General features: G+C 36.0%; 2 protein-coding genes across 3 annotated transcripts in view; both read left to right on the top strand.

Moving 5' to 3' along the window:
* Positions 1 to 1,860: 1,860 nt before the first annotated feature.
* Positions 1,861 to 21,990, top strand: LOC107100826 (interleukin-6 receptor subunit beta-like). 2 transcript variants are annotated; one of them, XM_015399476.1, is made up of 13 exons: positions 1,861 to 1,904; positions 3,619 to 3,747; positions 5,929 to 6,076; positions 8,973 to 9,160; positions 9,248 to 9,408; positions 12,383 to 12,548; positions 16,478 to 16,560; positions 16,894 to 17,125; positions 18,314 to 18,505; positions 18,587 to 18,691; positions 20,782 to 20,928; positions 21,463 to 21,594; positions 21,680 to 21,989. In XM_015399476.1, exons 2-13 carry the CDS (start codon positions 3,684 to 3,686, stop codon positions 21,778 to 21,780), a joined length of 1,719 nt encoding a protein of 572 aa, XP_015254962.1. In that variant the 5' UTR covers positions 1,861 to 1,904; positions 3,619 to 3,683; the 3' UTR covers positions 21,781 to 21,989. The 2 variants fall into 2 exon arrangements, with proteins under 2 accessions (XP_015254962.1, XP_015254963.1); XM_015399477.1 differs by having other exon boundaries at positions 1,868 to 1,904; positions 3,622 to 3,747; positions 21,680 to 21,990.
* A 455-nt stretch (positions 21,991 to 22,445) lies between these two features.
* The window catches only part of LOC107100824, a 4,634-nt gene continuing 1,758 nt past the window's right edge, over positions 22,446 to 25,321 (top strand). Inside the window, exons 1-2 of the mRNA XM_015399474.1 lie at positions 22,446 to 22,495; positions 24,084 to 24,165. Of these exons, the coding sequence (XP_015254960.1) occupies positions 22,446 to 22,495; positions 24,084 to 24,165 (132 nt within the window). The remainder of the gene's footprint in view (positions 22,496 to 24,083; positions 24,166 to 25,321) is intronic.

Below are 25,321 nucleotides of genomic sequence, written 5' to 3'. Positions count from 1 at the left end.
AAAACTGGCAAACACTCTGGCGTCGAGGTAGTGGCTATCAGCAGCTTAAGAACACTCCGCTAATGAGGCAACCATCATCAGGTGTGTGAGGAGGCGGACCAGAACCAGGCGCCTCCTGCTGGTGGAAGGGAGAACAACACAAAAAAGACAAACACACAGACTGGAGTCCGGACAAAACTAATCAGTTCAATAAGCTAGCAATATCAATCTGTAAAATTAATCCTATAGTTCATGGAGCAATCTCTACCAGATAAAAAGAAGCTTGAGTAGATATAGCAGTAACACCAAAAGATGATTAATAAAGGCGCAAACATTCAAAATAATCACTTGGATTGATTACTATATTGATAGGCATCTATTCAGTTTTTAATAGCTAAGTAAATAATTTTTGTGACCACAAAGTAAACTTTAAAGTTATTAAAAGTTCTAGGGTTTAGTAGAGGAGATGATTTGGATCGAGATCAGATTCTTACATTTGAACAAAAATGGGGAAAAAAAGGGTTTCAAATTAAAAGGTAATAATTTAAATCAGTTCATTTGCAATTTTTATTTTCCATCTTTCAGCAGCATTTTGGGACATCATGATGGAGCAGAACAATCCTATTTAGTGAAGTCTGGGCTGTGTAGCTTTGGTGTTCCTGCTCCGGTAATGAGAGCATTTGGTAGATGGATGTAGTGATTTTGTAGACAGTATCTAAACCAGGGGCGGATCTAGGATTCTAGGAGGTCAGGGGCTGAGCCCTGAGGGTGAAGGTGAGAGTGTAGGTTTTCTGGTAAATCCCATTCTGATGTAAAATATGACAGATTACTGGATTAGGAAAATTTCAGGCATACGACATGCTATCACACATATTTCCTAAGATATGGGAGGAGGAGGATAGAATGGATATTTCAGCTGCCTGAAATTATCTGTTCCCCCTCCATAACATTGGAATAATTTAATCTACCTGCAAGTCTTTAACTGTGTTTATTCCTCTCTTCATCAACAACAGATCCTGTGGATTTTGTGACATTTGATCATTATTTACCAGAGTTATGAGAGGAAAATCTAATATTTTAGCCACCTGGACTGAGCTGGAAAGCAGAGGGTAACACTTCTGCTTCTGCATGCTGCCACTCTCTGGTGAATTCCAGTACTGCACATTTTACACGGATCAGCTCTTAGATCTGGGGCTTTTGGGAAAACATCCAGGGGTGTAGCCCAAGTAGCCACCCCCAAGATCCACCACTGGTCTTAACACTGTAGATCTGACATCAGTTTTTACAATTTTATATTAACAAACATATCCTCTTAAGCAGGAAGTTAACTCATTTCAAGTTCAACTTTGTTTTTTTTGTTTTTTTTTCTGGCATAGTTTTACCTCTTTTTTTGTTGTTGTTGTTCTCATGAAAGAAGTGACTCACCTTAATATGTGTCTAATGCACCTTAGAGTAATTCAGTGTGCTATTATGAATGTGACAAGTTGCATCATCACTAGGAAATCATTAGAGCAGAAAACAAAGCAGGCATTTGGGGAAAATACTCCAACAGACATTCTGAAGCAGGCAGGCAGTGGTGCACTCATCATTTCTAATTTTTCTCATAAGATAAACTTGTGGCACCAATGAAGGCTTCATTAGGAGACACAAAAAAAGGTTTTGAAGTCTTATTTACTGGTAACCTTTTATTTTTGATCGTTTTAATATAGAAAATATGATCTATGCGTTTTTAAAAATCAGGGTTTATTAAATCCACGCTTTAAAAGTTGTTCATTATTTTGGGAGCCCCTCCCACACAGCCCACGCTGTTCCGTGGTAATGACACGCAGCGGGGCGGATCAGATGTTTATCACGAACCGCACATGTTGCACAACCGCAGCAGAGCAGCTCGATGAGGTCCATGTAGCGGAGAGAAACCCACCATGGTGAGTAAACATCTGGAATAAAACATGAACCTGCTTTATGACGCTTTGCGGGACAACGCGGGTTAATTAGAGTGGGGGTAAATAACATAAAGTTTCATCATAGAGCAAAATTTAGATCAGACTTGAATCTATCTATTGCTGATCTCAATATTAAATGTTAATTTTGTTAATTGACATTATGCTTAAAGTTGTATTAATTGTGTTTGTAAACTTTGCCGCTGTTTGGAGGAAATGAGTTGCTGTTGAAGATGATTAATCCTGCAGGGGTATTAAAAGTGTAAAGACTAGACTTTTTTTTTTTTTACCTCTTCTTTTATAAACAGGCATGCTGAATGCTGGTTAAAAAAATAAAAAGATTCACAAAGTGTGAAAAATAACAAATGTTTTATAAATCAGTTTTGAGCCTTGATCAAATGAATAATAAATACAGAAATTGTGTTGATCCCTATATGGACACTCTGAAGTTTTATTAATAATGCATGACTAAGATTCATCCAAGTTCCAATCTGATCCTTTCCCAACTTCACAGAAGATGACAGGTGGAAGGAGCAGAACATCAATAACTTTCAACCTGACATATGAAAATAAAATCAGAGAGACAGATAGATTATACACTATCATGCAAAAAATATTTGCTCTCCTGCCTAAATTCATGGGGTTCATTATGGTGTATATCCACCCTTAATTCCAGGATATTTGTGAGGTCATAAACTGATGTTTGGTAAGAAGGTTTAATAAACAACAAAGGTTCACTGTTACTGTTTTACAGTATCAGCACATCCAATGCTTTAAGTTGCAGGGGTGTCAAGCTCAAGTCTTGGAGCGCCGGTATCCTGCACCCTTAAGATCGATCCCTCATCCAATATTACTGAATCAAATGACCTGATTACCTCCTCAGCAGGCAGTCAAGTTCAGGAAAGTTCTACTGATAATTTGATTTACCGGTAGGTGTGTTAAAGCAAAGACACGTCTAAAAGGTGCAGGATACCAGCCTTTGCAACCTACAGTCGACATAAATACACCTGGCAGTTTAAAGTGTGGAATAAACAAATCAAGTTTTATAGAAATGTTATGGGAACAGAGAATATTTCCCGATCAGACTTGTATGGGTGCTATGACAGCACCACTCTGGAATTCACTGAGCTTCCTTTGAGAGATTTTATTTACCCGTGACAATGGAACGTCCATTATTTTAATGGGTAAGGAAATAATCAATCAATCATTCAATACTTTAATACCTTTTGGAATTTAAGTTGAGGGATTTTTTATTGTTATTTTAAATGTGTGTATTTTCAAGGATGTCTCAATCTGATATAGATATCGTTCCTATATCTGATATCGGGCAAAAAAAATAACTACTGAAATTACATCAGCCTGCACCTAAAATCTCTATTTTGTATGAGAAAGTCTTGGAACCACTGGTAAAGCAGTAAAAGACATATTTGGCATCGCTAAGCAGGGTTAATATGACTGTAAGAAGCCATACAGAGAAACACATTAACTGATGATGTATATTTTTGAGACAAAGTTGACTAATTTTAAAATAGAATTGATTCTGTTTTACCAAATGGCATCGTGTTGTTGTGAGCGCCATGGGAATGTACAGATTCAAAGTCATGCATGTAGAAAAACTTGTTCTATAACGAATTTCAAAGTATCAGTAAATCTGCCAAATGTTTAATTCACCCTAACTAATGAACCAGGACTCTTTCAGCAGTCTGAGTGTTTGAGCTGGGTTGCTGCCAGCACCATGGGAGAAACTGGGTGAGGGACCTTTGGATGTTCATGGAGCAAAGATTAGCCGGGGTTTGGACCTGCCTGCTGGGGGCTGGACTTTTTCTGGGTAACAATCACTTCTTCATTTTTGTTTTCTCTAAAACAGATTGTGAGCTTGTGCCTCTTACTGACATTTAGCCTGTTAAGTGTGTGGTTGTTGTTTCACAGATCAAGAAAAAGCAAACACAATATATGACAAACCCTTTTAGTGTACCTGAAGTTGCTACTTTGACCCTCTAGTGCACATTTCTATTCATTTAGTTTTGAAAAAAACTGAAAATTCATGTTCAAGTCTCCAAACCGATCACAAGCGGCACTAAAAAAGTCAATCAATATGAGCCTTTACTATTTGGAAAGAGGTCAACTCCAGGTTAGTTATATAGCACATCTAAAAAAGAAAACATACTTGAACAAAGTCAAACTAGCAGAAACACAACATTTCTAAACTGAACTCAGAGGCAAGTACTTCCAGAGCTCCACCACAGAAAATATTCTGTTTAGTTTGAAAATGTGGTTCTTTAAGTAGTACATAAGCAGTATGTGGCAAGCTGTGAAGAATGTTTGCAGAGAAATTGAATTTTGTATTAAATAGGAAGGCAATAAGGAGGCGAGCGGCTGCTTCTTTGACTCTTTACAGAGGGATTAGCATTACCTGATCAACATCAGTATAGGAGGAGTTTCAATAAATGCATGCATTACTGTCTTAAACTGGTCATGAAGGATGTAGGTTTTATTTTTACTGAAATGATGGAGTTAAAAAAAAAGCTTGTCTTGACAAAATCTATGATCTGTTTGTCACATTTAAATGCGTTCTCAAAAATAACCTTGCAGCTCCCTGCAGATGGGTGACAATATGAATCTAATAATTTTGTTTTATCAGTTGATGAGGTAATGTAGTCCAAATATATATATATATATATATTTCCAAAATTATCTGAGGTATTTTAGTTATTGCGACATGTATAATAACATTAAATACTCCTACATGGTCTGTGGTAAGGTGTGTTGCAGATTGGTTGCCAAATCAAAGCAACCATCTTGCAGCATCTGGAGCTTCTGATAAAGCCTTGGGGCAAACAGCAGGTGACAAACATTTAATTAAATTTCCCCCACATAACACCTTTTAATTTTATTAGCATTCCTCTTAAATATGTGTAAAAACAACCACAATAGGATTATTATTCTGTGCAGCAGGATAATCTGAAAGGGAAAAATTAGCTGCTGATTTAGATTTTTTTCTTTCTTCAGCATTTTTATCGCCCCTATAACTGTGACCATATAAATCTATTTTAATGATATCACTTCCAGTGGTTTAATGTTTTGAAATGTTTTTCCCCCGACTAAAGAAACCTAATGCTAAAATGAGGTTACTAATGTTTTTCTGTATGAATGTTAACATACGTCTACCTTAGTTGCACACATTGTTCTCTTAACTTCTCTTTCTTTTCAGATATTAAGTATATTTTAGAGATAAAATAAATCATGGACTGCTAATCTACAGATCATCAGGAACTTTTCAAAAAGGTTCAATTTCTATTTATGTTTTAACTGTTGAGGCTGCCAGCAAGTGCATCACTGCCAACTTAAAATGTGGTAATGATTGTTATTCCTCAATGCGTATTTATTTTAAGTGATAAATGTGTTTAAATAGAATTTTGTATTATTTTTTGAGAATGCTCCTGAAAGGAAAATTTTATTCATCTATAAAAATGTAAATCATATCACAACGGTGATGCAAAAGTCAAACCAGGGTGAAAAATAAACGTTTCTCATGTTGTAAGTTAGTTTACTTTTGTAAAACATCACAAACTTTTTGCACTGTTTTTTCTATAGAGCAAAAATCGGGACAAAATATCAAAAAAATATCTGACAAATTAGATAAAAAAATAAAAATAAAAAAGCTAACTTAATGTGATGTTACAACTTCCAAAAATGATCAAAAGTGTTAAAAACATATTTTTTTACAAAAATCCTCCTGTCGTCAAATCCTGACCCCCCCCCTTCGTGTGTTTCTAATCTGCTAAATTAATTGGAGGGTCTAAAATTAACAAAAGTAATCCAAACATTACCAAATATAAAATTATAAATCTTATACAAAATCTTGTATAAAACTAAGTAAAATATATTCTGTTAAAAATTAAACAAAAGGCCAATACCTCTTGATTTACTTTATTTCTTGTTGAGGGATTTGGTGCATGACCTCTTTGATGTTGTTGACCTCAGCTGTTCTCAATATTCAATCCTCCAGCCTTCACATCAGTAACATCCAAGGCCATCCCCGCACCGCCAAAGCTCATCAAATGTGAGTTCATACAACGAAGTAACGTCACCTGCTATTGGGAGCCTGGAGACAATCCAGCCACATTCTACACCCTTGAAGTTGTGAGAGTGCCTAGGTATGACAAAGTGTTAAATGATTTGGTATATTAGGGTAATCAGCTACCCTTCTTTTGTGGTACTATATTGTTATCAGGCAATTTCCCCAAAATTGGCCTGTTTCATCTTCCCAATGCATCCCTTTTTGAATATGTAAAGCATCCAAAAACATTAAAAATGATTAGGAACCAAATAGCTGCTTCATTTTGTCTCATGATAATTTGTGATATAAGAAAACAGCTTTGCCATTTTGCTCTTCAAAATAAATTCTTAGTATACGATTGCCTGTTTCATCTGACCATAATTCGTTATAGTTTAATGATGTATATCTTCAAAATAACTCACTAACTGGAAAGTTGTTAGAATATATGTAGCTGTTGTCTATAAGGAACAACTTGCTATTGTAGAAAATTCAATTGCTCGACTAATTTCCACAGTGATCCACTTTGGCATCGCCATCACACCGGGAACTCTTTGTGTTTAGGTACAAACAATATCCAAAGACTTATCAAACATTACACTTTTGTTTTGATATGTAAAATTCAGCTAAGTTTAGTTAGTTTTGCAGAACTTCATTCTTTCCTTTTTTAAGCCATTATAGAATGAGGGTAATTTTCTTCCTGAAATAGAAACCTGAAATTCTTTATATTCAGTTTGTTTAGTCTATTTTAGGACATAAAACCTGCAGTCTTTTTTTCGTTGCTCACATTATAATGTGTTTAGTGGAGAGTAAAACTTGTTTTTATTTTTTTTATATAAAAAATGGAATGAAAATATGGAATAATCATTTTAAATGTAAATGTTATTAGATGAAAAGACTGAATATTCTTAAAATACATCAATTTTAAAGATGGCATTAATCAATAATGTAATGCATGTATTAAAACTGGATTCTAGCAAATGAATGATGCTACTTCAATAGACGTTTTCTAGCTGTCATTTAGTACTCCATGTTTGGAAGTTATTGCTGCTGGCACTTGTTCTTACTATCAGTTTGTACTATTTGGCTTTTCTATTTTAGCTTTTGAAGACGTAATACCTTAATTTGGATAACTTTATCTGTTTACTATATTTTGACAGGCAATTTTACCCTTGAAACCAAACTCTTTCAACTTCCACATGACAGACAGATATAGGCATGTTTAATTTCACCTGTAGCCCAAATTCATTTTTACATAAAAAAAAAAAAAATGCACACCAGCAACCATTTATTAGTAAAACTGATTTGAAAGACAGATTAGCCCTAAATAGGAGCAAAGTTGAACGTTAAAAAACAGCTTTGAGGTTTTGATGTTAAGGAAACATCTTCTTCTGAGCTAGGAAGGATGCACACTCTTTGATGCTATCTTAGATGTACCTTTGATATGTCATGGCACGCTCTGTTTACATTTGATAAGGAAACTTTCATCATGCACTTCCTCTTAGTCCAGTGTTTGCATGTTAGGGTTGTTTTTAATAAAAGCAAGACATATATATGCATTTCTGCAAAGAATTGTATATCTGTACTATCAGAGTCGTGTTTGCTTAAAGCTAACACTAATAGACAATCAGGTATTTTGCAGCATATAACTTTTATTTTACAGCTCAGCACAGCAGGCTCACTTCATCTGTACATGCTGGACATTTTCTTACAACATTCTTGGTTGGGATTGGCTAAGTTGATTTGTTCCTTTTTGATATCTTGGTACATTTTGTAATCGTTTTTTTTTTTTTTAGGTTTTTTTTTTTATGTCAATTGTTAACCACATTGTTGATTAAGTTTAGGTTTTCCTTTTCCTGTTTTTAATATTTTTAAGGTTACAATGTCCAGTGAAAGCTGTAGTCTGTTGTAATATTATATTCAAATAGGTTCTGCCATGAGCAAGAATAATTTACAACAGGTGTCTGCAATTTGCATAGATATATTCACTTTCAAACTTTAATGTTTCTTGATCATATTTTTTACATTATGTCCTTTTCTTGTTACAAAGTTGAATGCGTTTTTACGAGGATTTCATGTGTTAGGTTGGCACAAAATTGTGAATTTTTTGGGGAAAATTATTTCAAGTACGTTTTCACTAAATAAATCTCCAAAAATTTGGAAAGCATCTCTGATAGCCCCAAGAAGTTTGTCAAAGAACATAATTAGACTTAGACAAACTTTATTTCGATGCATACAGCTTTTCAATAGTGAATGGGCAGCTTACAACAGTGAAATGAACATAACCATTTATAAAGTGCAGCAGTGATCAGAATGCAGACAGTGTAGGAGAAAAAAGAAAAGCAATTGAAAGTCATGCTGTAAAAGGCGCTTGATATGGAAAGGTTCAGTGTATGCAAAATAAATAGATATGGTGCAAAATGCGGTAGAAGGGATTATGAAAATATCAGTAATAAAAATCAGTATTAGGGGTTATGAAAAAATCTGCCATGTTGATAGTGCAAGCCATGTTGGTAATTGAACAAAAAGCATCATGACCACCATGGAATATAAAAGACCAAAGTTTAAAGCTACTTCATGTTATAAAGAATATCTTTCAAAAACTCATTAAGAGAGTTTTGAGTTGTGAAGCAGCCAGGAAGGGACTTAAATACAAAATAATGTGTGTGTGGAGCCAAAGCTGAATTGTAAAGCTCCCCAAACACAAGATCCCCATAGCTATACATAAAAGTGGCAGGATCATGCTGTGGGGATGCTTTTCTATATAGCGAAACATCAAAGTTAGTTCTGCAAAGTATTTCCTCGGAGGACCGAGGAGGACACAAATACACAATGCACCTTTCAGATTTTTATCAGATGGAATTAGAAAAAAAAATGTTTACTTTGTTACTATTGCGTGAAATATCACTAGAGCACGTTAAGTTTAAGAAGTCTTTCATGCTTCTTCAAGATATTCTATATCTTCAGGGTTTTTTGTCTATGTCTGTGTTTTTCAGCTCATGTGGTATTCATTACCAGAGTCCAAACTGCTCCAAAGCCTTATTCACCTGTAGCACATCTAGGTTGAGCTGCACAGCAAGCCTTACCTCTGGAATCAAGTTTGACTTCTGCATCACCGTTATATCACACAGTGTAAGTGGAAATGTTTCATCAGAACCTCGGTGTCAGCCTGCGAGAAAAGAAGGTAAGCTTGTGGGGAGTTTCAACTCAACTGTAGCATCAATATTTATTCATTACAATGTCCTGACCTTTCGCTTTTTGTTTGACTTAGTGATCTTGCATCCTGCGATTTTGGACAACGTCCAACAGGTTAATGGTTCCCCTAAGTGTCTGAAAGTGTTCTGGAGCACTATCATGGATTTTAGCGTTACGGAGACAGAAATCAAACAAGGGAACTTGAATTCTCAAATAGAGTTTGCAGTAAAGGGGCAGGTAAGCTATATGAAATTATGAAATGAAAATCAAGAGGAAATTGAACTTAGAAATATGTTGAAATGTTCCACAATGCTTACTAACTCAGAAAGCTCAAAGCTATTGAGCCCTCAGCTACTTCTGGCTGATGTCTTTATATGCTGATGATGTAATGCTGTTTATTCCACATATATTGAAATTAAGACTGCATTGTTTACATTTTTACAAAGTTTGGAAAATGTCTAAATAGTCCAACATTATTTGCATTCTTGAAGTTATTTTACCTCTGATTAATTTCCATTCAAAAATTGACTCTTTAAGGGCTTAAAATTTTTATAATTATAAATCCAGCATTTTCCTGCCTGATTACAAAAACCTTTTTATCATTCTTTGTAGCAAATGTAAACAATATTTGACAATTTGGCTCGCTTGATTAAAATGTGTTCTGCCAAAAATATTTTTTTACTCATTCGAGGTTAAAAATAGAAATTAAATATAATTGGAAAGAGACCAATAACCTTATTTTCTCACTGTCTGACAATAAATCTGACAAACTAAAATCAGGTAGCTAATGTTGAAAATGATATCTGTATTTTTGTGAAAAAAGTCACAAAATATATTGATATTATGTATATTTTTAGAGAAATGTTCAATCACTTTGCTTTTGGTCACATTTTAACCACAGAAATGACAAATAACTTCAGTATCTATAGATTATTCATATGGATTTATTTTAAGGTTAGAAACACCCTCTTTAATTGATATCAGCAAGTATAAACATGCTTTAAATATCAAACCATCATACCCTTAATAAAGAAAACACCTTAATGCTGAATATTTTTGGGGTAGTTCAAAAGCAATGTTTGTAAACCGTTTGTAAATTCATACAGAAATAAATCCTGTAACTTTTATTTGCAAGTCATATAGACTGATACTTAAATCAGGATATTTCCTTAATGAAGAAACTACACAGCTGTCTTGGGAAAAAAGTATTCAACTATTCATCCTGGTTAGATAAATGGAGATCGATGGATTTCACTCAGTCAGCACATTTATTCTTATCTTTGCAAAGAGAGAACAGTCATCATACAGCCCTTATGGCACAGCATTCTGCTCTGTTCTGATCTGGGCAGCGTTCGTACAACAATGGAAAGTAGTCAGAGTCATAACAAATTACACACACTTTGGTTAAACAGTACCATCTTATGAATAAACCTTGAGAAAGAATCTGATTTGTTATGGGAAGAAGCTATTTCTGGTCTACAAACACCATCCTGCAGAGAATTGTGTGGCTTTTAGAGAGAAACAGACTAAGTGAAAACTTTTATAGTGAGTAAATAGGATAAATTAGTATATAATAGAAGAGAGATAAAAATTTTCCGACAACAACAGCACTGCAGTTTGTAGCACTGGTGTCTTGCAGCAAGAATACCCTTGGTTAATTCCTGGTCTTTTGCATTAAGTTTGCATGTTCTCCCTGTGCATGCATAGATCTGTCTGGGTACTCCGGCTTCCTTTTCCAGCTAAAAACATGACCCTTAGGTTAATTTCAGTATCTAAATTGCTCTAAGTGTATGTGAATGGTTGTGTGTCTATGTGATGGTTGGGCACCCTATCCAGGGCGTACCCGTTGGGTGATCAGATGTCCTGATTTGTGAGAGACAGTCACATATTTTTCCCTTCTGTCCTACTGTTCCATAAATCGATGTTATGCCCTGCATTACATCGATTTATGGAACGATTTACACATCGATTTACATACAGATTGCAAAAGTTATCTTTAAAATTGTAACAAGGAGAGCATGACGTAAACACACTAAAAGTTAGTCATAAAAGAAAAGTGCAACTGAGTCTGATCCACATAATCAACCTAGTTGTCCCACATTTCTTTTTTTAGATCTGGTCACCTCATATACCCTGCAATGGGCCCACGGTGTGCTAGAGTTGCCTTGAGCCTAATAAATAAGTGGCAGAAAGGGGAACCATTTAGAGCCAGAGAACCTCACTTTGTGGGTGTTTTTGGTTGAGCAGAGATTTTCAGAGATCCTAAGATAGACTGCATCATTATTTAAGACCATTATGTGTAAATACAGAAGCAGTACCTCAAGACTTTGTCCTGGAAATAACTATCTTGTGCAAGTCGATCGTCCAAATGAACAATGATCCTAGGTATAGCAAGACGTTTGTTATAAAGTGGCCTAAGTAAAAAAAAAGGCAGTGAGTGTGGCCTTCTTAAAGCCCTGAATCCAATCTTATGGATACATTTGTGATCAGAGCTGAAAAGGCTTCTGCATTCAGATGACACTGTTTCAACCCAGCCCCTCCTCCACCAACGTAGCTAAAGCTTCATCAGAGTTCATTACTCCAGGACTCTTACTGCATTCCCTGTCTCTCTTAAACAGTCCGGCAGAAGGCCGCCATGTTGAGCTTGGCTCTGCCAGAGTTTTCTTCCCAGCGAGGAATTTTTCCTCTCCACTGTCGCTTCATGCTTGCTCATCATGGACAGGTTCTCTCAACCCATGTTATCCAACGAGACTTCCATCTTCCAGGTCCCTGAGTGAAGCTCTAGTATCAGCTCACGCAGTCCACTAGATCTACCCATAAAGCTCAGCGTACCGTCTCGCTAACCAGCAGTCTATAGACTGACCAAGTTCATCTATCTCCACTCCACCACCAGTTTCAGGCCTTGGGGGGAGGCAGCCATATTCTTTGCTCCTGTTCATGCATATCTATCAAAATTAACCGCTATATTTCCTGCCAAGGTCTGAGCGCCAAAGACAAACTAATTGTATCAGTAAATTTCTCCTAATTGTCTTTTCTCTTAGTGTGAGTTTTTCAGATTGAACTTTAGTGAGAAATTTTTTCAAGGCATACATGAAGTCAAAAATTTTAAAGATATATATTTATGTATATACACATGAAGTGCAAAAAAGCAGAGCACAGTAAATGTTCTGTTTAACAGAAGGTCATTTGTTTGTTTCTCTCATCTAAACAGGCAAATGTTCAGGTCAGGAATGTAACAGTAACTGGATACAGTTTCTTGGTGTGCTTCTTCAGTCCAGACACCTTCTATAGAATAAGGCTCAGACACCGCTACCAGGGTCCGGCAAGCCCATGGAGCAAATGGAGCAACGCATGTGAGGGAACAACAGCAGAGGATGGTGAGTTGAAACAAGATCTTGATCGATATGAAACTACTGATGTCACAGAATTGGAGGACTTGTTTTGAGTCAAATCCGAGTTATTTTTACACCAAACTAGAGCATACATCAGAGCCCTCATTTCTAATGAAGCTGTCAATCCACAACATCCTTTCTAAGAAAGAAAGGAAACGACTCAATATTTAATTATCAACTTAATCAACTTAAACTAGATTTAAATGTCATCGTGGGACTCAGAGACAGCTGCGTAGAAGGAATATGACCTTAAACCTTAATGACACAAAGCGAGCATAAGCAGACTTGAACAAGTGAGTAACATGCATGCTGCAAATCCTGGATCATTTTTTTTTTTTTTGCTATTTGGTTTCATCTTTTTTTGATATTGAAAGGCAGTGTTAAATATTAGTAATTTTTAAGAACAACAGATTCTTTGAATTATCAATACGTAACATGCTTCAATTAAAACATGGCATAGTTGATTTTTGACCAAAGATAACCAGTACTGATTATCTGACACTTGCTGATATTTAAATGTAATATTTTACAGTGTTACAGCTGCTACAGACCTAAGTCCACATATCGGTAAATAGGAATGCACTTGATGCTTGACATGCACCATAGTAATAACTGAGCAAGAAGATAAATAAAAGTTAATCTGTCTTTAGAAGGATTTTATGAATCACAGAAGAGAAACATGTGCAATAACCAGCAGCCAGAGTATTAAATATTATTTGTGAAATAACAGCAGTAACTGTGGAAACTGCTGATACAGGAATATCCCGATAAATGTAAATTTGTCACATTTTCACATAAATATAAAACTAAAATATTAATTTTATTGTGTGTAATGTAAAATATTATTTAAGATGAGCTAATAATTTAATAACCACAACAATCATCTGCAACATGAAATTACAAGAGCTTAAGGAAGGGAGAGAGTTTTGGCATATTGGGAAAGAGTTTGCAGGTTTTAGACAGTGTTCCCCTTAAATAAAAAAATTAAAAAAGATCAGTTCCTGTAATGGTGAGCCTTTCCTGTTTGCTTTGATAAGAGCAAAACAAAAAAAAAAGCAGTGGTGGAAGCAAATTTGCACCCACCACTTGTAAAATGTAGGTACATTTATTATGTGGTGGTTGTATTTTAATAAAGCACCAAGCACAATCAAGGTTTGCATTTCAAATAGAGAAAATATTGTTTAATTTAACTGAAAAGTTGTACAATTTCACAGACAGAGGCTGGGTTATGGATTGTGCTCTATGCATGGATCTTTACCAATATAGCGTTTCCCTGATTTTCATACTACAAAGCTTTTCCCTGTTCATATAAAACTGTATTGAATATTTTGGCTAACTTAAATGGAGAGACTATCACAGACCAGAGATGGCAAAAGTACTCACTTTCCGTACTTGAGTAAAAGTACAGATACTTGTGTTAAAAAATACTCTGGTAAAAGTGGAAGTACTGATTAAACTTCTTTACTCAAGTAAAAGTAACAAAGTACAGGCTTGTAAATTTACTTAAAGTATAAAAGTAAAAGTAGAAACCACTTTTTTCATGCCGTTGCCTACATTTTAGATGGATGTCTGCCAATAGGACTAGATCTCCGTTGTGTTCATTTTCAATCATCTCGTCGTCCATGCTACTATGCTAACGCCACCGCCACCAAGCTGCAATGATTTGCCGCGAATGAATACCGCAGAATCTGTCGATTCATCTTGTAGTGGTGCGTCAAATGCAACGTAGATTCCCATCCAATTAGATTGATTTTGGTATTGATGACCTGAAAAATAATAACGGTAACTTCATTGAAATGATTTAAAACTAAAGTAACGAGCCAATTTTTTAAAATGTAAAGAGTAGAAAGTACAGATATTGTGTAAAAATATAAAAAAAAGGAGTAGAAGTAAAAAGTCGCCATAAAAATAAGTAGTAAAGTAAAGTAAAAATATCAGAAAAATCTACTTGAGTACAGTAACGAAGTATTTGTACTTCGTTACTTCCCATCTCTGTAACAGACTACAATCGTACAACACCACACTACATGTAGCACATGTGCTAACACAGATTTCAATGCAATTGTATCCTCTAAGTGTGACAATTCTCTTCCACATTCTTAATTGTGGTGAGATTTATCATCGTTGGCTCAATGGAGACAACAAAGCAGACGTCCTCTGGCAACGTCTGGAAAAAGCTAATTTTTTTTATGCAGTGTACGCAGTGTCTGACTACAGACTGATGATGGGGAGAAGCGTTATCATTGAAAAGTTTCATGTGACACTGAGCTGATCCAGAGAGCTGTTCCTAGAAATTGGTCATGGGGATGTGCAGCGTGACTCACAGCTGTTTCACTACAGCTGTGTAATGGGTGCTTTGTGGTGACTGCTCTGACCGCCTGGGCTATACAATAACAGCAGAGGATACCTCAGGACTGGGAAACATATATTTGTTTAGTCTACGGTTTATTGACCCCTAGTTTTGGGTGGAAAATAAGACATGCTATCAAAAGTTAGATACCCTTTGTTTTATTATTGGACTATTGATTAACTAATTTAATCATGTAGATTACTAACTATGTATTTTATTGTTTGCACTAATTTTTAATGTTGTTGTTTTTATTATGTTGGCATTTTAAACCTTGCCCAGGGACTACAGTTGAAAATTAGCTACTTAGCTAACACTGGCTCATTTACAGAAATGTTTATTAATGTGCACTGTCCCTGTTCAAATAAACACATAAATACAAAATGTATATGTTTTTGAAAGATTTTAGCCTGAACATGCTGCTTAACAGCTGATTTTGTTAATTTAATAGCTTGTCTAACAGCAGGCTGACATGTTTGTACTACTGCTCAAAGGGGTGAGATATTTAAAATCTGTAAAATAGCACATCTTGCATTTGTCTCGTCCTCAGCCACAACTGTATCAAATTCTCTTTTTGTTGTTTCTAGCTGCACAAATATGTCATACACTCATCTGGTGCACACTGATAAAGTTGCTTATCGTCTTACGTCATAGGTGAATAGTGTTATGTAAAAACAATGAATTTGAGGTCATACAAAAGACTAATAATTTCACATGGTATAATGTGTCCTGGAATGGTCTTACGAAACAGTTAAAATCGCAAAGTTCAGGAAGGCCAGTAAAGTTATTTAATAACTTGTTTGTTGCTTTCGATTTTATGGAAAATTGTGGTTTTAACCTTCCATACGCTCACGCTTTATCTTGTTATAGTCGCAGAGTAGCAGTACGTGTTCTACAGGCCCGGACAGTTCAGTTGTCAGAGTTGTATAAAACTACTATCTGGGACGTTTTGATTCAGCAACTGCCTCTTGACTCTTTGCCTTGACATGTCTGAGATAAAATGTCTTGTTAGATGAATTTAGCCCAGCTCTTTATTATGAGCCAAAGGCAGTAAGACAATTTAATCACAACAGATGAAAATCTTAAGGATTGTTTCAAATGTTTTCACACCCCTGGAGGCTTTTCCCATTTTATAGTGTTTCAACCACAAGTATTTAGAAAACTTTCAGGTTATAGATCTGGTTACCCCATCTGCCCTGCCTTTTGTACACAGACTGCTGGAATGCAATACGTTTTACCAACCCAAATCAAACCCATAAATAGACATCGACATTCTGTTCCCACATATTTGAAATCAGATTTTGATATGGCCAGACTGAAAGATCAAGATCAAGTTTTTTTAAAAACGGACAGCCTTCCTGCATCCAAAACCACAGTCTCTCTAACCACAAACACTGTTTGTCGGCTGTCGTGATGTTATGTTTTCCTACTGTTTTCTGAACACCAATGCTGTAATAAAACTGGGAATGTATTCTTGCCCTGGATGACAGTATCATCATGTTCCTTATTGACGTGTTGGGATGTGCCCTCCTGTAATTACTGTAATAATTTTGCTTCAATTCTCCAGTCCCATCGGCTGCACCGGTGCTTTGGAGGGAGGTGGTACACGCCAGCAGGGACGGAGGGAGGCTCATTTCTCTGCTTTGGAAGGTAAATGTTCATGACTGTCAACATCAGCCTTTGTCTCATAAGTTCTCTCCAAATAATTTCCCACAGCATCAGTTAGAACTTTTACAGTTTCATAAATTTCCAATGTGATTATTTTTTATTGGCATCACTGGTAGCAGATCTTTAATTTGTTTCCTTGTCGCCATGCAATTATTCTTTCATTCCTTTATTGGATTTTTAGGAGTGTATCTGACATACACAAAAATGTTTTACAGCTTATTTTTATTGACTTAAATTATATAATTGCTTTGTATTTCATATCAAAGCATCTCAATTTAATATTTTTCACCTGTTTTCTTGTTTTGGGGCATTTAGCCGTTACCTCGCCTCCTGGCTAATGGCAGAGTTCGCCGCTACAATGTGTATTGTCGGACAGAGAATGGTCAGATTCTTAAAGATAATGGAAGCTGCAGAACGCTCCTGGATGTTGACACATCTTGCAGATTAGCTCTTCCTGCTGTGCGTTGCTCCTGTGCTCTGACAGCCTCCACCTCTGCAGGGACATCGCCGGAAGACCGAGTCTGGATCCCAGGCTCCTCTGAGACAGGTATAGTCACAGTCAGATACAGAACCTTGCAAAAGTTTCAGTCTGCCTTAAACATATCTACTTTTATATAACACTTTCACTTTATATCTCTGTGTTAAGGACAAGGAATGTCTTAAAAGTGAAGAGCAGACTGGGTGCTCTTAGCACTTTTGAACCATTGATGTAGAGAGATGAAAGGTCTAAATAAAAGAAAAAAATTAAAACAGGAGAAGATGTCCGGCTCCTTTCATTTAAGTACTTAAGATCATTGGATGACAGAATCTATACAGGCATTAGGGATAAAGTTTTAAAAAGGCTTCTATAATTGGTTAGGTTTTAGAACATTTCACTGGCCATCATTCAATGTTGATAGAAAATGCTAAAATCCACATAAAGTAGAGGCAGAACATAGTGAGAAGTATTCAAGGAAGCTCCCAAGAGGTTTTTGGTAACTATTTGAACACTTGATAAATCCAGCCTTTATAGAAGCAGTTTATGAAAGAAGTTCCTTACACATGTTTTAAATGGGTGATGAGGCAATGTGTGGGACAAGTAGTTCTGGTCAGATAAGCCCTAAAATATAAATGGTTGATTTTTTTGCACAACCTATGTGATGGTAAACCCTGACCACATCATCTAACATTGATATATGGTGGTGGTAGCATCATGCTATGGGGTAACTGTTCTCTTTTTGGGAAGATGCTAATTATAAGTCGACTCTGGAAGAAATCCTGTCTGATGCGGCATAATATTGACAACTGGGAAAGTGGTTCAAATGCTGAGCAGGACAATGACCCTTAGCATGCTATTTAAATTTAAATTTGCTCTCCTTCCAATCTAAGGTAGATCTGATTTGCCAATAGGAATGTGCAAAGATTTATATTTTATTTGGGAAGCTGAATGCAAATGTTCTCTTTTCATATTTTCATTGTAGAAAAGTTGAAATCCAACCATCATTTTTCCTTTTGATACACAATTCCGTTCTAGTGTGAAGCACATCATCAAGCAGTGTTATGTGGAAAAAAATTGAGATGAAGAATAGACTGTCTGAGCCATTGTGTGTGTTTGCAAGACCCATTTAATTGACTGACAGTGACTTTTATTGTCTTTTCTAAGAACGCAAACAACATCAAGGAAAGGCAACATGATTCATTGTGTCGCTGTGACTCTTTGGATTAGCTACATCAGCTTTGTTTTCTGTGTCCTCAGAGCCACCACCTCCAGTCAAAGTCACCGTCGAACCGCTGGCGGGGAACAGAAGCATGGAGGTTCGCTGGACGTCTCCGCCAAATCTTCCAGTGAGCGGCTTCGTTGTGGAGTGGTTAGCAGTGAGGGAAAAAACCAGCAGTGTTCTGTACTGGGAAAAGCTGAATAGCTCCTGTACAAAGCTGGTTATTACAGGTAGACCGGTTGCAAAATACTGTAATGCATAGCATTTTGTTTTGATTTAGGGCTGACACTTTGAATTTTTGCCTCTTTTAGACGGAGTGAAGCCAGCAGAACGTTATGCAGTCTCTGTCAAGGCTCTATATGGTGAACAAGGAGCAGGGAAGAATGTGACACTCCATGTTTATACCCTGGAAGGAAGTATGTGATCTGCAAAATATATATACTGTAGTTTGTGCTGAAAATGTTGACTTGGATATAATATTAAACCAATATATATCAACAAATGTGTCGCTCTAGCTGAGGAAAAAGTGGGAGTTGACCCTTTAATAGGTGATTTAGCCTCTTTAGCTGAAATAACTTCAGTGAGACATTTCTGTTGTCACATACTAGTCGTTGGCATTGGTCAGAGGAAATGTTGCCTGTTTATGAGGTTTCTCATAAGATTTGTTACGAGTTATTGTCTTGTTGGAGGGTTTAATTGTGTGTCAAATCTATGACACTTCTATCTCTTTACCTCACAGTTTTCTATAAGGTTCTTTACTCTTGTAGTGTCCCGATAATTCAGTTTTACTCATCCATATAAGAAAAAAAGATATTTCCAGAATTCCTGGTCAGTGTCAGTCCCATTCTTCAATCTGGCTTTAGTGGTTTTCCATAATGAGCAAATGTTGATTCCTGCATACTTCCTGAGCTCGGATAAACTTGTTGAAGACTGTTTCATATCTACATTAGCAATAGATTTGAGGTCCCTGAAGAATACTTGATTATAAGGCGACTGCTGTTAGCATCTTGCAGGCTGCTTTCAGCGTAATATTGCCTGGATGGCCAAATTGGGGCACATTGGCAGTTATTTTAGAGACTGCCATGAGTGGTTTACTTTTCATATCCCCTTCCAGACTAATAAGCATTATTTCTTCAAATTTTATTTATGCTTATCCTTATGAGTTTGTGGATGAGGCTGGCAGTTACTGTGAGAGAGGTTGCCTGCCAAAATTAGTGCAACATAGATCCATACAGTTTATATAACCCCCACTCAAATCCAGGTAGAACCCACCTATGCATTAGGATAATATACATAATGATGCAGAATGAACCCAGAACACGATTAGAACCAAAGGTCCTCTGCAAACTATTATCAGAGCCTCAAACCTTAATGTTAAGAAAGTTAAAAAATGTGTTTTTTTGTTTTTTTTGTGGAACGTTCAGGTGTTCTTCAAGTATTAAGAAACTATTAGTCGGCAGACTTATGCATCTCAGTTTATTTTTGTCTGGTAAATTTGCAAAAATAGTAAAACTCCAAATCCCACTGACAACTTTCAAATTGTTTTTAGAGTTGTCAGTGGTAATTTGAATATTTCTTTGCTAGAATGATCAGCTTCAGTCCAGGCTTAAGTTTAGCAGTGAATCAGCAGCTACATCAGCCACCTGCAGTGAACAGACTCCATATTAACATCGAACTGTGCACACATCATAGGGGTGTTTCCGTTCAAACGGACTGAACATGCAAATTAACTTGGGAGGACTTCTTCGTGGTAATACTGAAGTCACCTCATAGGAAAAGACAAGGTCACCCCTAGCAAGGCATGATCATGCCCGGCAGAAGCAGTACTTATGCAAAGCAGCGGAATCAGAGGAGGATAGGGTGGCCAACGGCTCTAGAAACTTTGCCTAACAACAAGCAACCAATGGCCTACCTAATAAAGCAAACACTCTTTGTGTAACATTTTCTTTTCCTATTAATGTTCCTTTTTTTATGTTTTTGAATTTGCTTTGAGAAAATTGCATCCTAGCCTCAGTTATTATCTAGGCTTTTAGTATCTGTACTCAACTGCTTCATCAGCTTCTCCATCTTAACCATCATTCAAGAGATGTTTCTGGACTGAGTTTATAGCCGATCCTTATCCTTCATTTTCGAGTCTCCATTCCCGAATTATCAACAGTGACAGACCATTTTGCAAAACTTACTCTTAAAATGAATTTGTTTAGTTGAAAAGAATGGTATTGATGTGAAATGGTTTAGTTAGAAACAAAAAGGGTAAAAATGTAACTAAAAACAATGATTAACTGAGATTAAGAAGGTTTATTCTTTTTAAAATGAGTCATAGTGTTTTGGGTCTGATGTGTCTAAAGAGGAAATAGGTTTTATAACCAGCTGATAATATGTAAAAGTTATCTAATCTTAGGACGAGCAACGATTCCAGAAATATATACAAATTTAAAAAATGAATAATTGAAACAGTGTTCTGGTCTAATCACTGCCTCATCTCTTTCCTCTTCTGTATCAACAGCACCCTCAGCAGGTCCTAATGTGCAGGTGGAGCACATTTCAGGCAGCTTGGTGGAGCTCAGTTGGAGTCCTGTTCCTGTGGAGCTGCTTCATGGCTTCATCAGAAACTACACCCTCTATTACACCACCAATAACCAACCAGCAAAGAGTGAGTCATTGCCAGAATCCATTTATGCACTAATATAATAATAAAAGTAGTGCTAAAGGACTTTTACCTGTGAAAGATGTTATATAAATAAACCTGAGCTTAGGATTTCTGCAGTTCTCTGAGATTAAACAATCCTCAGCTTTGCAATTCTTTTGTTGTTGCCTTGTCTTTAAAAAAATAAAAAATGATTTTTTTTTTTTAGTAGGTTTGCATTTGTGACATACTCATAGCTTGGGATTTTTTTTTAATCACCTTAACCTGTTTTATTCGCCTCTCTGGTTTTCTTTGGGGACTCATGATGATATTTGTACACTAACAAAAATATGAGCCTCTTACGGAACAGCTGGATTTATATGGAGATAAATCTCACACTATTGACAGTATTAGGCTTTTACTAATTAGGTGATTTCTGAAGGAAACTGGCTGCACTGAATGTTATTTACATGTTTCAGATTAAACAGTGTTTTTGTAAGCTACTTGAGTGATTTTGACCAATAAATGTAATCACTTGTCCCAATTTTAATGTTTAATCAGGTATAACGGTGCCTGGACATGTTCACCGCTACACTCTAGAGAATATGTCACCTGGCATTTATGACATTTTCATGAGTGCCAGCACCATCGCCGGAACTGGTCCGACTGGGAATAGGACTAACGTGCACATTGGTAAAGCTGGAACACACAACCACAGAGGTGTAACGCCCTAAATCACTTAGTGCTCTCATTTGAACTCTTATTTCTGTGTGTGAAGGCTCCGAGGAAACATCAATAGTGATATGGGTCGTCGTTCCGCTCCTGCTCATGTTGGTGGTGCTGATGGTGATGGTTCTCCTGGCTCAGATGAAGTTGTAAGATTTCAACCAGAGAGAGATTTCCTAAAACTGGTTTGCTTCCTAAGCAAGGCTAAATTGGCAAAGTCCGGATTATTAGGCTGTCATTTGGATTTCAAAAAGTTGGCTCTCTCATACTCAGTTACCATGGTATTTGAACTGGTGAACTTAGCCTGGTGGCGACCAGGGCTCAATCATAATTAGGGCTGCAACTAACAATTGTTTTGCCGATAATTTTTTTAGATTCATAATCTGATAGCAAAAGGTTTCTTGAAGATTTTTTACTAAATTAAACTAGGTGAAATTAAAATGTTTTCACTTGAGGAGTTCTGGATTAAACATATAAGACGAAAACATTTTATTTTATCTTAAATGCAAAATGTTTGCATATTTTTTTTACAATTTTGATATAAATGCTGTTCTAAGCGGGTCCTCTGTCAGCTAAAGGCACGTTTTAGAGTCTCTATGCTCCAATTTAATGATTAATGATTACTAAGATCAATCACAATTAATCTGATGAATAGTTTCAGCCCTAATCCTAATCCTCCAAATTACCTCCAGTTCCTAGCTTCTATTCCTTCACCTTTCATGGGTTGGACAATTAGAACTCTAATCAGGATAGGAAATGGGCTATGGACCGCTTTGGTGAATCCCAATGTGCCTCAGCCTCATAGACGTCGTTACAAGATGGAGATGCAGATGAATGACGCTCCTCAAATTGGGACCACAGCCTTCAGGTAAAGAACTCCAAAAAAGCTAAATTAGCCACATCTAGAGAACAGCAGAAGATACTGATTTGAGTTTAAGATACAGAGCCCAGGTTTAGGGCTGACTAAGTTTAAACTGTGTGCTTTGTTAAATCCAGCACTGGAGGGACAGAACTATTTTAGTGCCTTAATCCGGCCCAAATGTAAGGTGCCCTCAAAAATGGTAAAAAGTTAAGCTATATATCACAAAATGAGTTTCATGCAAAAAATGTTATACAGAAATATGTTACTTACTTTCTTGCGTAAACAAGTATATAGCCTCTACAGTTATGGAATAAATAAATCGAGCATACAAAAAATGTTGTCTTTTCCACTTTGCGAAAAGAACACCCATGCCTGTAAGGATGCTTGCAAATATATCTCTAAAGATTCAGATCAGAGGACCCAGTATACATGCAAGACAAACATTTCAATATACTCAGAAGGCACTTATTAAAAGCAAATGAATCAGTGGTAACAGCTGCTAGGACGTCTGAGGCAGGAATCTCTGGAGAGACGAAGCACAGGTCAGTGACCACATACATCTAATGAGTAATTAAGCCAGTCATCAGTGCCAAGATCATGAAAATTTCAAATTGATTAAATATTATAACTAACTGATTAAATATTATATTTAATTTGGATATATCTCATGTGTATGCTGAACAAGATGACAATTTACACATTTATCATCCCTGGTTTTATTGATGGTAACATTATTTCCCTTTTATTGTTTAATTAATTTTCTCAACTCCAACTAGGTTTCCACCAATGAAATAACAAGTCCATTCACATTTCTCCTTGGTTTCTAAATGAACTCCATCTTTGACTACACAGTCTGGTTATGTGCATTAGTGCATTAACAAGCGAAGCATCATTTTGGGTAAACCCCATAATTCCGCCTTGACATGTTGTGCCTTAGTTGAGTCAGAGTTGGACGTCCAAGTCTGGCTTTACTGAGTAGGTTTTGTGAAATACATCTGAGAAGCTAAAAAACCAAAAACAATTATGTATAACATTTTGATGATTAACCTGTTCTGATTTTGAAGGCACCATGCATGGTGCTAATACCTGTCTGTCTCTACCTGTCCACCCTGGTGCTGAAATCAACAAAGAAGACACATATTTTGAACTTTGTCAGTTCCAAACTTGGTTCTGACCATGTTACTGGGTGAGTTACCATAGTAACCGGGTCAGCTTTAAGAAACCCAAATGAGAACAAAATAGGCCTGACATTACCAAATAAACCTTGCTTAAAAAAAACATGCTGGTTTTATGAAACACACCTTAGGTCTTCATGTTTGTTTTTGTTGTGGTCCATTAAATGGATCCCTTCCTCTATAGCAGGGGTGTCAAAGTGGTTCCAGAAAGGGCCGAGTGGATGCAGGTTTTCTTTCCAACCAACCAATAGCAAACCAGACTCCAGTCATCTCATCAAGTGAGTCCAATCTGAACATGATGACTTGATGAGATGACTGGAGTCTGGTTTGCTATTGGTTGACTGGAAAGAAAACCTGCAGTCCCCTTTGACACCGCTACTCTATAGTGTCTTTTTCATTAAAATTTTTCTGTCTTTTAGTGCAAAACGGAAGCTCTTTCATAGGATTCCTGATCCTTCTAACAGCTCCTTGTCCCGCTGGAACCCTCAAGCTACCTGTGAGGTAAGATGGCTCCTCTAATTCTGGAAGTCTTACTGTTCAAACTCTGTTTTCATTTTTTTGTCCAAAATAAATGTTAAAAATTGTTGGACATTATAACTACATATTTAGCCATTTTTATCTTTTTAGCAAAGCTTGATATTTTACTTTATTCTTAGAAATGGAGTGTTAAATACTTAATCTGAATTTATAGAAAATTGGAATTTGGACACTTTTAGGCACTATTAAAAGTGTAAATTAAATTTTAAAAAGTATATTTTTCAAAATAATTATTTTAAGAAATTAGTCTATAATGTTTGACTTGTGAATAAATGTTAACATTATAATACTACTTAATGTGTAATGTGAATAATAGATAACTAGTAGTTTAATTTCCTCCTTATTTTTGAACATGTTTATATTTTTTCATTTAGATTAGTTAGCTTTGATCAAAAAGGTGTAATTTACAAATCCTGAATCCAAACTTAGTATTTAGTTTTAATTTTCTATATAGAAGGATTACAATAATAATATAACTCAATAATTTATACAACTGGAAACTAAGTTATAAAACGACTAAAATATATTTGTTTAAATTATAAAATATATATTTATTTAAAAAACACCTAAATACATTTTGCTTATTTTTAATAAGATTATTCTTTGTTGATGTCTTCAGAAGTCAACAACCTTGTATTTAGCCCCAAGTCCTCAGCCTTGGGCGAAAACAAAAAACACATACATTTGAGTTCTCTGCTAAATGCAGCTCAGTTGTGTTTCTTTGGGATTTATTTATTTATTTATTTATTTTTTTTTTTTCGGGCTTTAGCAATATTTAGCTCATCCCAAAGAATGTTATATTCAGACCAAAACAGCAGTTTCTGTCTGTTCAGCTCGGTACAATTTAGCTGAACCTAGTTTGATTCTGTTCAGTCCAGTCCAAAGTGTTTGGCTCGGTTCAATCTGATGCTTTCTAATTTAGTTTACTTCAGTTGATCTTAGCTTTCAATCCAATCCATTTTTGCTCAGCTTAATTTGGTTCTGTTTGATTTAGTTCAATTTTGTTTAATCATTAAAATAAAAGTTTTGGTCAGATTAGTTTAGTAATTGACCTAAAAGAACCCAATAAGTTGTAAAAAAAAATATAACCTTTTTATATATATATATATATATATATATA

This window comes from Cyprinodon variegatus, unplaced genomic scaffold (genome assembly GCF_000732505.1).
Source record: "Cyprinodon variegatus isolate N-32 unplaced genomic scaffold, C_variegatus-1.0 Scaffold1016, whole genome shotgun sequence".
NCBI lineage: Eukaryota > Metazoa > Chordata > Actinopteri > Cyprinodontiformes > Cyprinodontidae > Cyprinodon > Cyprinodon variegatus.
The sequence above is the reverse complement of the archived record's forward strand: the minus strand, read 5'-3'. Positions and strand labels throughout refer to the sequence as shown.